General features: G+C 39.7%; 1 protein-coding gene across 4 annotated transcripts in view; it reads left to right on the forward strand.

Annotated features, from left to right (window-relative positions):
• Positions 1–15830, forward strand: part of CHCHD3 (coiled-coil-helix-coiled-coil-helix domain containing 3) — a 164008-nt gene extending 148178 nt beyond the window's left edge. For 2 of the 4 annotated variants that reach the window (XM_040594388.1, XM_040594390.1), the window contains 2 exons: positions 8894–9029; positions 15101–15830. In XM_040594388.1, coding sequence (XP_040450322.1) covers positions 8894–9029; positions 15101–15124 — 160 coding nt within the window. In that variant the 3' untranslated portion in view covers positions 15125–15830. Of the gene's footprint in view, positions 1–8893; positions 9030–15097 lie in introns of all 4 variants that reach the window. The other 2 variants (XM_040594387.1, XM_040594389.1) reach the window with 1 other exon arrangement.
• The last annotated feature ends 462 nt before the right edge of the window (positions 15831–16292 follow it).

Here is a 16292-nt window from a genome sequence, read left to right on the forward strand (position 1 = left end):
ATTATCACCATGTTTGCAAGGTGATTATTACTCTTTGTGTGTGCTTGCTAACACATTATTGTTGTTGCAGCCCAGCTGATTATATTTTATTAAAAGGGTGGCTCGGCACAGCCCCATGCAAACCTAAGGAAGTGCACGTAGCCTTTCTACCTTATCAGAGTGAATCCAAGCCTTTTTTGTTAAATAACTTCATGCCCAAATGAAAAATTGGCATTTATTCTACTATCTCTTAAGATTGCAACCTTCGGTTCCCTCAAGTAATCATCACCTGCAGGAGCAGTGATGCTTGAAGTATTTAACTGTTGATTGCTTTTTCTGTACGCTACTTCTTCTCATAATACCCCTTATTTTTGTGGTGTTTGGGCTTCTTATGGCTGAAGAAAATAGTTAAACATATATTGCTCTGGAGATTCATATTTGGATAATAATGTGCCACGTGTTAGTTTCTTGTGGTGCTTTGCATTGAGTGCAGTAGTTGACCTTTGCTATAGATGAGAAACGTGTCTTCTTATTAGAATACATTATATAGCACCTATATAAAGGAAAAGCTGGTTTTTTTAGTACAGGTAGTGTAAGGTGCTGTGAAGATTTTATTATCACGATTTTGGGATGATCATATTACTCAGGCGTTTACAAAGCCTGAAGTGAGTTGTATAGCTCTTGGGAAATAAGTGGCAGCAATAAATCTATACCATGGTATGCTGTTGTGTATTTGGTTTATGCTGCTTTTTTGAGCATTTGGTCTTTTTTTAGGTCTGTCAGTGTGTGTGTACGTGCGCACTTTACAAACACAGTGCTGTAACAGTACTTTGGAAAATTTAACATAGGGACAGGAATAAAATGAAAATGGATAAAGTGACCGTTGAAGTAGATAAAACTATGTAATTTTTTGCCATCTTCATGTCAAAGCAGGTTTCAGACTGTCTCAAAATTATTTTTTCCTTTAAAAATCAGAAATATTATATTGTATTTTCACATAGTATGTAATACTAATTGATATACTCAAGTAGACCTGGCACAGCAATGGTTGCAAACCACTGACACCAACCACTTCTATGAGAAATGTCAGCCAAGCATTGATTAAATCTCCCAAAGACTCCACTTACCTTATCATGAGCTGTAGCTAGATCTGAAGAGGGCAGTGGTTCCCTAACTGCTTGCTGCAGCCTAAACTTCCACAGTGCCAAAAAGCCCCCCAGAAGTCCTAATAGTAAGAAATGGCACTGCCTGGTGTTGTTTGCCACAGTGATTTTGACTTGTCTGCCCATAAACAGCTGAGTGGAATCTTGCCAGTCTTCATTAACTACTTTTTTGGGTGGAGCAATGAGACAGAGTTCAAGTGATGCCACATGCAAATTCTAAAAATAATTTGTGATCTGAATTTACATTATGAAGCTTGAAATGCAAGCGTTGATATGCTGATCACGTGTGCATGGAAGTGGAGGGGTTTGCTCAATTCAGACTGAGTAGATTTGACTCTCGTGGTGGAATTAGTTTGGGTTTTGTGGTTTTTGTTCTGCTGAGTGGTTGGACAGACTTCTGAATATCTGAGATGATTGTTCTTTGTCTCTTAACTTGCCAAACTTAGGAACTGATTTTGATCAGTACAAGACCAAGAAGTCCTTTATTTATATATATATATATATTTATCTCCAGGTACATTACATGGATACAATATATTTCATGTAATACAACTGCTCCTTCCAGAGCTTCTTCTGATTAAGGATTGTAGTTGCTATGTTATCTTTTCTATGCTGTAGAGGCATGCATGCCTCTGTTAGCAATCTAAAATTTGTACCATTATCATCCATGTGATTGTTTATTTTAGTATCCTAGTATCCAATAAAAACTGTTCCTTATGCTTAAAAAAAAAATGTGCATCCTAAGTTTGGGTAATTCCAACATGTTGTTCCCTTTGCAGCTGCACAGACCAGCTGTGTGTGAGGTACATTTGTATAATAATATGTTGGTATACTTTGTATTTTAAGGGGTTTTTTGTTCTTGTTTTCAAGGGAAGGGAATTTTATAAACAAATAGTGGTTTGGGATAATAAAAGTCAATTCATATCAATTTAAGTAAAAGTATTTGATCTAATTTTGTCTGTCAGGTTTGATGGGAGTCTTGTATTCATTTGACGACTTGCTCGTCAAGCTGTTTGGAGTACAAGCAGTTATAGCAGGTCACATCAGAGGTCTGCTAGCTTGGGCAACAGCTAGGAGTGGGTACTTAAGGAATGCTGTAAAAATAGAGGAAGTATGCAGTGATACTGTTTTACCTTTAAAGAAGTAATAGAGTAGGGCTTTTCTGAGCCAAACACTGTATTTTTGCTTATGATGTCGTGATGGGCTTTGCTTACGTTACTGTATAATTATCATTTGAACTCAAAACATGCTTAATGATAACCCCAGTATCCTCTAGCAGCAAGTACCAGCTTTTCATTATGCGTTTTTTGGAAAAGGCTTGAATTATTTTTTTTGTTGTAAATGTACTGCTAGAAAATTTGACTGGCTGCCTCTCCTGTACACCATTGATAATCTCACAGATCCAGCTCATGTTCACTTGCAATTATCTTTCTCTAGGCTGAATAGATCTAGTCCTAATGTAATGTCCTGAGAGTACAAAGACTTACCTTGGCAACTAGTTCATTGGTCTAATTCGGATTCACAACTAGGAAATCTTTTTCTGATCCTCATCCTTTCTGTTGTAAGTCCCAGCTCAAGAAGGGGTTTAAGAATGTGCATAACTTTGCACATGCAAATGCGTAATTATTCACTTCTTGAAGTTCTGCTGGTATTTATGCATTTTGCCAGATTTGAGATCTTAAATTCTCTCTGTTAATCTTAGAGATGCTCTTTCCTCCCTGGATGCAATAAATAAGTTGTTGCAATACAAGGAATGGTTTCCCCTTTGTTTATGCTAAAAGCTGAACCAACATACCAGGTGCTATACCAGGTGGGAAACACTCACTACGCAAAGAAAAAGGCATCTATGAAGGTCAATAGTACTGTCTGCCTGTCTTCATTGTTAAACCAGGTCTTTGTCAACATACTGAACTTGGCTTAGTATTCTCTAGACATAATTAAATGTGTGTCTTCAAGCAGTGTGTGTGTGAATACGCTGGAATGTGTCTTTCCTCCTCGTCTCTGTCCCTAAATTTCACAGGTCAGAGTGTTTGAAATAGATTTGTATTTGCTTTTAAGAAGGCTGGGTGAGAGATGAAATAAATGAGAGGATGGCAAACATTTGCCTATGTTTTTTCTCAGTGCTGGGATTTTAGGTGAAAGCATCTAAAAATAATAAGGCCAGTATTAGCACTGGCCTTGATCACTAGTAGCACAAAGGATATATATATCAGCAGGCAGAGTAAGTTATTCCAACTTCTGCATAAGTAATTTATTTAGTATTACTACACATATTTAGCACTCTCAATTGTAGAGCAGAAACAACTGTGGTTCTCTTCCACCACTTTATCATAGATTGATTAGGCAAATTCTTTCTTTTATACCTTCTGGAAAAGTCACACTATGTAGTCAAGTGTAAATAAAAGCAAGAATCACTCTACAGTACTTGATCTTTTGCTGGCAGCACTTCCCACACGGTAATTTTGAGGGCTCTGTGTGGGCACAGCTTGATTATGGACTGCTTCATAACATCAGTTGTAGATATTCAGAAATCAAATCTGTGGTATTACTTTGATTTTTAGAAGAACATAACCATTTGGTTTGTGCTTTACATGTTTCATAATGCACTTTCAAGTCATCACCTACTTAATGTGTGAAGACATTTTTAAAAAATAATTTAATATAAAGAGTAAATTAATTTAAAACTAAAAATAATGGTGCAGCAGTAAGGACCTTCATTACCATATGCCCTTTTGTCTTTTTTCCCGTTATATGTTTTGCAACTATTTTCTGTACCGTAAAGAGGTCCTTCAAATTCACTCAGCAGTGATGTTTTTGGAAGTGGCTCTTTTTGGATGAGGTAATCTTAAAGAATAACCCATTTGCCACCAGCTTTTTGTGTCATGGTGGAAAATACCACTGTCTTGCTGCTGTTGCAGACGTGTCGCTTACACTTCCATCTTGGAGCTGGCCTTCTGTCTCGGTCTTCTCAGCTAGACTTACATTTCACTCTCACTGTACCTCATCTATCTGCTCAGCTAAATCCATCACTACTCAGACTGCCAGCTACTGCAACATTTATTTTGTGTGTTGTGTCCCCCACACCCTCCTGCCATGAGAAGAGAAACCTTGCCCTGCCGATGTCTGTTGAAAGCAGTGCTGCAGGTAGTTTCCCACCCTGGATTCACATCATCTCCTTTCGTCCTGCCACTGGCTTCCCATCAATGTTATCCCATGCAAGTCACAAGTCTTTGCTTTTGAAGCCCTGTATGTCCCATTTCTTCTTCCCTTCTGTTTCCAATTCCCTGTTTACTTTCTCTCTGAATATGTGATGCCACCTTCTATCCCTCACTTACCTGTTTTTCAAACAAGCACCAAGTTTTTGGTGGTTCTCACAAAGAATTTCTGCTAGACGTAGACAACAGTAAACAGTAATTGATTAACTTCCACAAATCCCTCTTAAAATCCTCTTGGTTGCTGACAAATGACTTGAAAACAATTAGGCTGTTGTTATACTTAGTGGCTGCCTATTGTGAGGGTACAGATTGCCTCAGTTTCCTTTTGTTTCACCATCTGTTTTCATCAGCTTGTTGTTTCTTATCTTTGTGTGCATTATAAGCACACTGAGAAAAGAAAGATCCTTTTTTTTTCTCTTTGCACGCTACCTGGTGCAGTTGGGGTCTGGTCACAGTGTGGCACCTCTGATGCATCCGCAGGAGTAAATAAAACAGGTCAGGACATCATCTCCCATGTGCTCCTGTGCTGGTGCATTGGGTCTCATTGGTAGCACATTCATTTATAGAGTTTTGCTTTGGAGCTGGCTTCCCTGGCCAGCACCAAGCATGACTGGGTGAACAGCACATTCTGGGGACTGTGCCCAGGTTGCAGTTTGGATGTAAATGTGCTGAGCTGCTTGCTTGGAGGAGAAGGCAAGATTTTACACTTAAGAGATGTAGGTTGTGTTGTATCCTGCTGCTTGCCCTTGGACCTAGAGGATCATCTCTGGTCTGTTTTGTTTAGTAGTACACAGGTAGCCTTAGATGCCAAGGGTTACACACATAAAACCAGATGCTTTTGGTAGGTGCCAGCATTTTAATGAGGAATAAAATTAAGCCCTGGATACTTCTGGCCATCTAATGGCACTGTCGTTTGTATTGCTTGCTGGTTTTTTGTTGCTATTTTTTTCCCCATATTTTATGACAATTGCCTTAAGTCCTGATCTGGTGGGATTATGCCAGATACCTTCACAGTTGGAAACTCATCAGTGATTCAGATTCCTTCAGCCAGAATGTCAGTTCTATCACAAAGCTTGTAAAGCTTACCGTGGTGATTTCACATTTCCTCTTTAGTCGACATTTTGTTTGAATGCTGTGAAGGGGCTCCTTTCTCGGAGCCCCCAGGAGTACAATAAGCTATCTATGCTCTTTGAGAGAGGCTAGATGAGTACAAAGTTACCGTCATTAAATTTTCTCTTCATGCTTTAGCATAGAATATTTCTTTTTAAATCTCTCTCATTTTCTTTTGTGTCTTCATCCTATTACCTTTATGAGTTTGTGGTGCATCAGCTTGATGGAAAAGGTGGGTGCACAGCTCCCTCAGAGGTTTATTCCAGCACACAGAAATATTGTGCTAGCACGTGAGGTGCTTGAGGAGCAGCTGGAAAAGCGAAGGCAGATCAAGTAATTATAAACTTAATAAAAACACGTTGTTGCAAGCTTGCCATGTGGTGCACGCTGCAGATCAGATGGCTGTTCATATTGACTTTTGCTAAGAAAAGCATTTTAGAGTTCATGTGTGTTGATTCTGTAAAATAGTTCTTCAGTTGCACTGAATGGAGATGGAGATCTGTCAGGGTTCCCTTGCAGTCCTGGTTTACTACTACACTATGTATTTTTCCTTCAGTTTAGTTGTGAAATTCCTAAGTGACTAAATAAATAAATCCTTGCTACATGTTCCAAAATACAGATCTCTCCCTCGGGACACAGGGTAGCTCAGGGAGTGGACCTCCTGCTCAGAGCAGAGTCAGCTCTGGGACCAGACCCAGTTGACTTATCCATTCAGGTATTTAAAACCTCCACATTTTCACTGTAGATTCCACATAGTTACTCTATGTTGTACACTGTTTACCTTTTCTGACAAGCTATTTCTTCAGCCAAGCCCCACAGACCCTTAAATGCTTCTGTATTTATTTATAGGAACTTTAAAGAAGTTCTCTGTTTGGGAAATACTTCATTTCCCTTTTGAGGAGTTTCCTTGCTGCTGGCTGTTTCCGACCATCTGTCTGAGAGTCCTGTCGTCCATCACCGAGCAGAAATCAATTGCAAACCCTTTGGTGGCGTTACCATAATGCGCGATGCAGTCTTCTTTCCTGACCGGGGGATCCTGCGGCACGTGGTTTATGGCCATCTAATGTTAGACAGTAATCTCATTTAACATTTTCCCAAAAGTGCAAGTAGTGCATTAGGGTAGTGTAACAAGCACAGCAGATCAATATGGAGATTGTGCTCTCCTTCAACAGATTAATCCAAGGAAATAGAATTTGTTGACTTGAAGGAAGTAAATGGCCCTGTTCGCATTGACCCTGTGTCAGGTCTGCAGTGCCTGGAAGGACAGGCAGTGGGCTGAGAGTAAGTTTTGAAAAATCACCAGTGAAAAGTCATAGTATGAAAACAAGTAACTGTGGGGTGGGAGATGATGTGTCTTAAAGGGCTTTGATACGGTTGGCAACATAAAGAGTCCATTGAAGCATTCAAATAAGGGATAATACATCGAATAGTCACTAATGGCATGGCTCAGGGAAAAAAGCAATCAAAAAAGCTCCATTATGTGGGTTAGAGATCCCCATTGAAATGGCTTTAAGTACAATTACAGAATTTATGTAGCAAGTGTAAAGCAGCCCATTTCCTTCACTCTTCACCTTTATATAAGAAGTCACTATAAAGTCACTTGTGAAAAAAGGCACAACTAGGTTTACTCTGTGTATTTTTTGTTTAACTCGTAGTCTATTGTATTGGTTTACCAATCCAGACTAGGGTTTCAGGCATTTAAAACGAGCTCTGGTTTAATCGGACCTGAATCGTCACCACTGTGAGTCTTAGGTCTACAGAGTGCACATGGTGATTCCTCTCATACTCCAGCCCGATACGGGCCTTGCCATAATCAGTTGGTGTGCAGCAGTTTATAGTCATACATTTTGATGCCTAACACACTTTTGAAGTGCTTGCTGATATCAGCAAAGGGAGGATTAAGGGAAAATCCTCATCCATACGAGTCTACAGAATTTTGAACTTTCAGATCATAAAGTGTGTAAGCACCTGGGACTGCATTTAAATTCTGTTTTAGGCATTTCACAGATGTACAGTAATGAATGAAAAGAGTAAGAAAGATGTTTTATATAGGTACATACTGTAAAATCAAGGTGACTTAACATTCCTTTTTTTTTTGGTACTGCATCTTAAGTGATTGCCAAGAAGTCAGTTCCCCTAAGGAACAGCATTGTGCTTTGCAGTTCACTTTCTTACTGTGTAAAGTAGAAATCTGCCTTGATTAATCAGCAAAATAAGAAGGAACAGAGTATTCATCTGAAGATACTGTGGCTGATGAGTCTCAGGTTTTTTATGACTTTGTTGAACTAAAAATATTTGGGCTGAAATGGATGTTACAGCAGCTACTGTCAGGCCTCCCTAGTAGGGTAAATGGGAAGATGTGTTAAGTATACAGTTTGCACACATAAAGAAAATGGTTGTTTTCAAGGAATATGAAGTATAAATGATTTTCTAAATTTTTGTGGGTTTTTTTTCCTAATGTTTAAATGTTTTCTTTGGTGTGAAAAGGTTTTAATTGGGATTTGATTGCCTCTTACAGAAATAAGTACCTTAAAAGATATTTATAACGCAAATGTACAGGTAGATTACCAACCCTTTTAGTTTTCAAGCAGGAAAATTTTGTATTCCCATTTTAATTCTGTGGCACTATCCGTGTGGATAACATTTTTATAAATTAGTGCAAATTCCAAGATTGTTGTCCAAAAGAGTTTGGATTTTACAGGACGGACTAAAGAAGCTTCCCTTCCTTTGACTTCCATTGAAGGCAAAAAGTGTCTTGCATCAGCCGAAAAGATGGCAAGAGTAATGAATCCATACGGTAAAGAAAATAGAATTCCTAAATAACTCGCACATCTGGTGTTAGGATTAGAATTGAGGTGATGGAAAGGAGGATGCGCCAAAAATAGAGGCTATCGTCAGATCAGCAAAAGTAGGTTGTGTAATTTGCTGACGGTAGCAGGGCTTTTATATTCTTGAGGTCAGCCCAATGGGCGATTGCACTTTTATGCAGGAGCAATGTTTAGTATGTAGCAAGATTATGGTCATAGGGCTATACAGCTATGAAATTTTCCTGTGGTTCTGTGACTGTGTTTCTAATGTAGGTGAGATCAAATGTGCTTTGTCATTGCTGGGATCTTCAGTTAAAGATGTGTGCTGATAGGAAGTTGGATGTTAATTTTCTTTGCCAGCTGGAGTCTGAGTGTACTGGATCATGAGGACACTTGTGATGCTAGTAGCCAAACTTCTGCAACTCGCGTTGATGTTTGTGTCTGATGTTACCCACTTTATAACCCAAATAGCTCTAGAAACAACCTTTCTTTATGAAGTGTTTTCCTTCACTTCTATTATTTAGTTTACTTACTTCTTAAAAAAAAATAATAAAAGAGTTGCATCTTCCCTGAAATCTTTTTGAGAAGGAAACTAGAAAGTTCTTTTCTCTTTCCCCAGGCGATATGAGTCTCATCCAATCTGTGCTGATCTGCAGGATAAAATTCTACAGTGTTATCGACAACATGCTCAGGAGACACTCAGCTGCTCTGCCCTGGCTAGCCAGTACCTGCATTGTGTCAATCATGCCAAACAGGTGAGTTAGAAATATTGCCACTGGATTAACGATGGAATGAAGAAGAGAGGAAGACCGTCAGATTATCCAGTTAGTCATTCTTACATGCTAAAGCAGTACAGTTCCCACTATGTCAGTTCTCACAAGCTCTGTGGAGTCCACTTTCAATTTATTTAAATGCTAGGGTTTCAGTCTCTTCCCTTGGGAAGCTGTTGTTTAGTGTAGTAGCTATCGCTGTTAGCAGATGTTTCCTGGTATCTGCAGTTTTAGCAGTAAAACAAGGGGATTAAACTACGTGGTACTATTTGTTATAAATATGACAAACAAGTGGATGTCTTAAACTCAATTGCTCACCAGTTGGAAGTCTTTCATGTTTTTAAGATTTCTTTTATTTTATGTATTCTGACAGTCTAATACTGCCCTTTATTTGGTCTTGCCCTCCTCTCTTCCATTTTTCTGGGGTATGGGTTGTTACATGAATTAAAACTTTGATGCTTTATTAGTGCAGCACAAGGGAAAATTATAAGAATACGTACATCTTTCAGTTAATAGAGGCTAACATTTCCAAATACTATTTTTCACCAGCTTACATCTTTCAAACATAGAGATGCCTATGTTGACCTCAGTTGTGTTCTTAAAAAAGCCAGGTGGAAATGTGCTTATAGATCATGTATGCAGCATACGTCAAAAGTGCTTAAATAAGTCAGTTATCTTTATTTCTTCTAAAATCTATGAGTTGATATTTGAACATGTGAAAAAGTATGCTGTAGTGTGTTAGCAGAGACTCAGCAAGCACACCTAGTATTTGATAATGATAATTTTCACTCAAGATAATTCTGGCTGTATAGAAAATTAGTAAAGTTTTAATCATTCTCAGTGACCTTTTTGCTGTTACACTGGCACTGTTTTGCTCTGGTGTTACTGAAGATCTTGCTGGAGTTAACACTGCTCATGGTCTACTGCTGTGTAAGACGTGGTAGGAGACAATGGTTGTGTGGCAGTGCTAAAGCAGTTTTCTCAGTCCACAGTGCTTAATACATTTGTGTGATGCTATTATTGTTAATTCTTTGTTTATATAGTCAGTGTACACCTCTTTACACAGGCAGCCTGTCTGGACTGGCAGTGCTGGAAGACAAATTCAGCTAACAGCTGTAGTTTGGTTGTTCTCTGAACACTGCAGGACAAGGACAATTTGGCTGGCTGTCCAGGCAGCTCTAAAATCACTTCATGGTATTAAACATTGTTACCATCACTGAAAACTGTAAAGAGGATCCATGTGACGAAAAATAAAAATCAATGAGATCACTCTGTCCCTTTCAAAATTACCTCTTTTGATATATCCTTAGTTGATAAGTCCTCCTGCCCACTTGTTAATGCACCAAGTTCCTGAGCTCCTTAATTTCATTAAAAAATCTACAGCCTGCTCATGAAAACTTTACCTGATGTCCTAGCCTGAAGTTTTCTTTCATGAAGCTGCTGACACTTCATTCATTTTGGAAGGATGGTTGAGCTGTGCTCAGGTACCCGAGCATGCGAAGTGCAACCAGCTTTGTCCAGGTGCTTTCCTTGGGCACAGGAGCTGATATGGCTCCAGCTCGAAAATGTTGCTCATCCCCTTCTTCCCAAAGCCATACAGTTCTCCATGAACTTTTGAACTGTTTGTTTGTTTTGGGTTTTTTTCCTTAAATTGAATTGAGATTTTTTTTGTTAATTCCTACTATGACAAACAATAATTTGTGTCTGGTTTTCTTTAAGTTTTCTTTTAATGTGTTTTTTGTATTCTAAAACGCAGTCTGAAGTTACTGGACCATGGGTGGGTATGAGATGTTTTAGAAAAAAAGGTCGATAATTAATATTAGGTTTGTTATGTAGCGGACTAGATTTTCATGGTGGCTTGCATCATCTGGAACACTAATTTACTGCATTTATAATTTTGTATTATTTTTTGAAGTAACTAAAAAAAATAGATTAATTACTTATACATAGTACTATAGAATGGTTTGGGTAGGAAGGGACCTTAAAGAGCATCTAGTTCCACCCCCTGTGCCATGGGCAGAGACACCCTCCACCAGCCCAGGTTGCTCCAAGCCCCGTCCAGCCTGGCCTTGAGCACTGCCAGGGATGGGGCACCCACAGCTGCTCTGGGCAACCTGTGTCAGTGCCTCACCACCCTCACAGGGAAGAAGTTCTTCCTAATATCTACTCTAAATCTACCCTCTTTTACTTTAAAACTGTTATCCCTTGTCCTGTTGCTACAGGCCTTACTAAAAGTTCTGTCCTTATCTTTTTTATAAATCCCCTTTTTAAGTATTGAAAGGCCTCTCTAAGGTCTCCCCGGAGCCTTCTCTTCTCCAGGCTGAACAGCCCCAACTCCCTCAGCCCGGCTTCCCAGCAGAGGTGCTCCAGCCCCCGATCATCTCCGTGCGCTCCTCTGGACTCGCTCCAGCAGGCCCGTGCCCTCCTTGTGCTGAGGACCCCAGAGCAGAGGCAGCGCTGCAGGGGGGTCTCAGCAGAGCGGAGCAGAGGGGCAGAATCCCCTCCCTGGCCCTGCTGGCCACGCTGCTCTTGGTGCAGCCCGGGGCTCGGTTGGCTTGCTGGGCTGCGAGCGCACCTTGCCGGGCCACGCTGAGCTTCTCGTCCACCAGCACCCCCAAGTCCTTCTCCTCAGGGCTGCTCTCAATCCATTCTCTGCCCAGCCTGTCTTTGTCCTTGGGATTGCCCCGACCCAGGTGCAGGACCTTGCACTTGGCCTTGAACTTGATGGGGTTTGCACGGGCCCACCTCTCAGGTCTGTCAGGGTCCCTCTGGACGGCATCCCTTCCCTCCTGCATGTCGGCCGCACCGCTCGGCTCAGCATCATTGCAAGCTTGCTGAGGGTGCGCTCAGTCCCACTGCCCGTGTCATTGACAAAGCTAAGCTGTAACTAAAGTTTAAGCTATAACTGAAGTTTGTATCTGATAGGAATTTCTTCAGAAAACTATGGTGAGGATGAATCAATTCATGTTCAGAAGGTGCAGGAAAAGGAAATTGCATAAATATGAGCATTGGGGTTTTGAACCTTTTTAAACACCTTTTTTCTTGAAGATCTTCAACCAAGCCTGTCAAGTAGTTAAAAGTGTTTCCTAAATGTTTCTTATTCTCTCTCACACATGTTTCAAGTTGAGAATTCAGAGAGGTTTTTCTCTTATGATAACAGAGAAAGAAGCCTTTTATGATGGAAATATTTTCAAGCAGGAACAATTGTTTTTCATAATGAACATCAGTCCTCTGTAGCTCATCCTCCATGTGTTGCAGCTGTAATTGTAATTATTTTTACTTGCTGATTGCCCAGAAGTCCAGACAAACAGTTACTTTGAAATAATTGCTAAACACTGTTATAAAATACTTCAAAATTACCTACTATTTGTGCTTGGTTGGAAGACAGAGGAGTGGGATAAATAGCAGATTCAGAAATGAAAAAGTTAACTGACACTGGCTACAAGAAACAAACAAAGAAGAAAATTTGCTAGAGGGAATAGACCAAGATATTGAAAACCAAATAAGTTAACTAATCCGATTTCCTGGCGGTGAGTCTGGGCACTTGTGCTCAGGCTGAGCACACTCTGTGCTTTTCATAAATTGAATTTATTGACTCCTCTTTCTTTCCTATCTTGCTTATAATTATCTCACCCTCTCTTCTGTATGCTCCTTATTTCTCATCCTGTCTGTAATCTCATGTCTCTATCTGTCCTTTTCTCCCCTTGTTAGAAAAGCCCAGAGAGTTGTTAATTCAGAGGAGTTTGACACATTGTTGTATCTTTGCTTTACATCTTTTCCCAAAGTCATGAGAAGCTAGTGAGATAAATTAAATTCTGTTATTAATGTTTGCATTTTATTATAATAGTAACAGAGGGGAAAACTTACTTAATGGAGCCATTAAGGGGAAGATATTAGGATTGTCTGTAGCATGTATCTGTGCTCCTACTGCTGAAGTAAATCCAACCAGACCAGTCGCTGCGCTAATACAGACCATCCAGTGGCATTTTAATCACTTACACTAGTTGGCCATCCACTGATATGGACAAGGTGGCTGTTAAAATACCCTTCCTTTTTTTCTTCTTCTTTTTTTTCAATTCTTTCTTTTCCTTTTTTTCTTTCTTTTTTGTCAATTCTTTCTTTTCCTTTTTTCTTTCTTTTTTTTCAATTCTTTCTTTTCCTTCCCCCCCCCCCCCCCCTTTTCTTTTTCCCCCTGGCCTGCAGGGAGTCCTATTTCATATATGGAAACACAACTGGTCTATAGCTTAACGAAGTCTGTGCAGTAGTTCCCTATTAGACCAATGAATTTCAGAGGGATGCAAGTCTCTGCAGGCAGGTGAGATTTGAAAGTACTTGAAAGAATGTTAACGACAGCTGCTGGTGTCTGACAGCCTGGCTACAAAATGTTTTCTATCAGCCTTGTAACCATTATTTGAATTTTTAGGATAGTGTGATTCTTAATCATGTATCCTAGTCAGGGTAAAACCATTATTTTAGCCTCATCCTCCAGTATTTTTACTAGATACCATCTTCCAATCTAATAGAAAATTCAGTGTAGCTGTAAACGTGGAACTGAAATGCAATAAAAAGGCCTTGTCTTTTATGGCCACCATTTAACACTTCCTTAATTGAAGGAAATTGATTATGGAAGACTCAGACCAGGTTCGCTTCACGCCTACATTGGTGTTAAGAAAAAACACAAGGAAAATATTTTAAATACATTAACTTCTTAAGTGATGTGAAATGGCAAGAATCAGTAAAGAACATTAAAAAAACCCTGAAAATGTAGACAAAAGCAAAGCAAACCCTGGAACACTCCCATTTGTCTGAAGATGAAATTTTGTGGGCAGAAATATGTGTGTGATGAACAAATACCTGTCATTTCTTTCCTTAGGACACTAAATAAAGGTAACACAATTTTTCTCAGATCTTTTGGGAATTTCCTACGTTAACTTAGGCAGTGTTAAATTTACTTAAAGTTAATATTCAGCCCAGCAATGGCTTTGAACAAGTTTCTGTAATACCACTGCAAAAAGAGTCTTCCAGGTAAAGTAGCCTTCATCAGTTTTAAGAAATCTCCACGGGGATGCTGTCAAACTGAGATTGGAGATTTTGTTAACTGCGGAAAGTTTCCCATATTTTTGTTTCTAATAGCACCTAGGGAGCATAAAACCAACTCCTTGTATTTTGTCAGAGTATACTTCTCTACCACAGATTCTGGAGAATATTTGTGATCACAAGGACATTTGCCATCTTTTCATGTGCACCGCTCCTTGGTACGTCTCTTCATCCTTTCTTTCTAAGGAGAACTTTCTGTTCTCCTTACTGATCTAGACAAGTAGTATCCATACCTATACTTACTTCTTCAGATCCTTGATTTCTAGATCATGGCAGTAGGAAGTTCTTAGTAGGGCCCTACATACTGTCCTTGCGAGTCTGCATTTTCATGGTGGAGGCCAGGACCTCTCTGAAGAGTCAAGACCTTGATGGCAGAGCTCTCTGGTGTGGCAGGAGGAATAACTCTTGGACTGCTTGATATATCTATACTTTTAGCTCTTGGTGGCCTGACTGTGCACAGGAGGTGATTAATGAAGCACAAGGTCAGTGCAACATGTTCAGACTATTGAGATTTTGATTATGACTCAGAACACAGGAAGGACGTAGGCAGCAGAGATACTTAGTGTTGTATGACTTCAGGATATATTTCCTCGAGTATGTAATTGCTGGGAACAGAATTTATCTTATTGTAAGGCCAGACATTTTAATTTCCTTAATAGCCATAGCACTAGAGCCATGATGGCATTAGGATGGATGAAAAGGAAGTGTCACTGGAACTCTTCAGGCTCCAAATGGTTGGCTCGCTGAGTCCTCAAATAGCTTCATTCTGCTTCTGTGAATTGTTTCTGTGATGCTGTGTATGTTGACAATGGGTTTTTTTCTATATATTAATTTAAAAAATTGCAAATCCTAGGAAGGAATTGTAGCCAAACTTCAGGGAGTCTCTGGAATAACTTTGAGTTACTGAAATATGTGTTTCTCCCTCTCTCTTCCTCTCCTCCCTAACCGTTTTTTAGCAGAGCATGCTTGGGAGAGGAGGATAAAGGCATTGTCCAAATCAAGCACAAGACCATCAACTCTAATTTCAGCAGAAGAGCATTTTTTCCCCAAGAATGATATGACAGCCCATTTACAGGGCAGACCAATAAAGAGAAGAACTGGAAGAGCCATTTCAAGAGCAGCAGCCATCACGGCTCAATCAGTGTGACCATTTGAAAAGCCAAGACCTGTATCTTATTACATCAGAAATCATACATCCGAAGATACCGTTCAGTCTTAGTAAGATCCACTTATTGGTGATTGAAGGAAGGAAAAGAAAGGAACCTTTCACTGACCTTAGAAAGGGGAAATATCCTTCAAATGCTGCTATTTCTTTGTAGAATCTCCTCAAAAACTTCTTGCTGCCACAGGCACAGGTATGTAACACTTGGTGTGCTGGGACATGGCAGTCGTTTGTGAGCAAGTCAGCCACTGCTCCTAACCGTACAGCCCGTATTCATTGCTCGTATTAAAGTTTCCCTTACAGTGTATAATGACATAAATTGTGCTTTAACTTATTTCTCAAATTATGTAACTTAAGCGAAGTCTCTCTCCATGCCTTCTGCTGGAAGAAGTGTTCATGATCCAACACTTAAGATGTAACATGGCCTTTATTTACGTGAAATGATTCTGTTGTGCTCCTCACTTCTATCAAGTACTGACGAATATGCCTCGCTCTGTACCAACAATAAATATATTTTATGCACAAGATTGATGTTTCAGTCTGTCTCTTCTTTTGCTCAGAGGCGGGTGGTGTTCCCTCTGCCGTGTCAATCATGTTTTTCCAGCAGATGTTATTGCTGAAGTTTTAAAGCATAGACTTTTATGCATAACCAACCTTGGTTTCAGGAACGGTACTTACATGTAACTGTTTTCCATCACAGCAACCTAAAGGGACTCCACGTGACAGTGTGCTGGTGATTCGTGCACCACCAGTTTCCTTTCTTGGAAAGTACTTGTGAATGGAAGGCCATACAGTGCCCCAAACTGCAAACTATCTTTATGCAGGTACCCAGTTTCATTTGGGTTTGTTCAGATAATGACTGTTGCATTCATCTCACCAAGCAATCTTAGAAAATATTTTTTTACACAATAGTAGCAGTGTCAGATGAGCAATGTGTCTAGAGCCTTCTGCTATTTATTTACCTGTTCTGTTTCTCTAATTGGCTACGT

Source organism: Falco naumanni, chromosome 5 (assembly GCF_017639655.2).
Source record: "Falco naumanni isolate bFalNau1 chromosome 5, bFalNau1.pat, whole genome shotgun sequence".
Lineage (NCBI taxonomy): Eukaryota > Metazoa > Chordata > Aves > Falconiformes > Falconidae > Falco > Falco naumanni.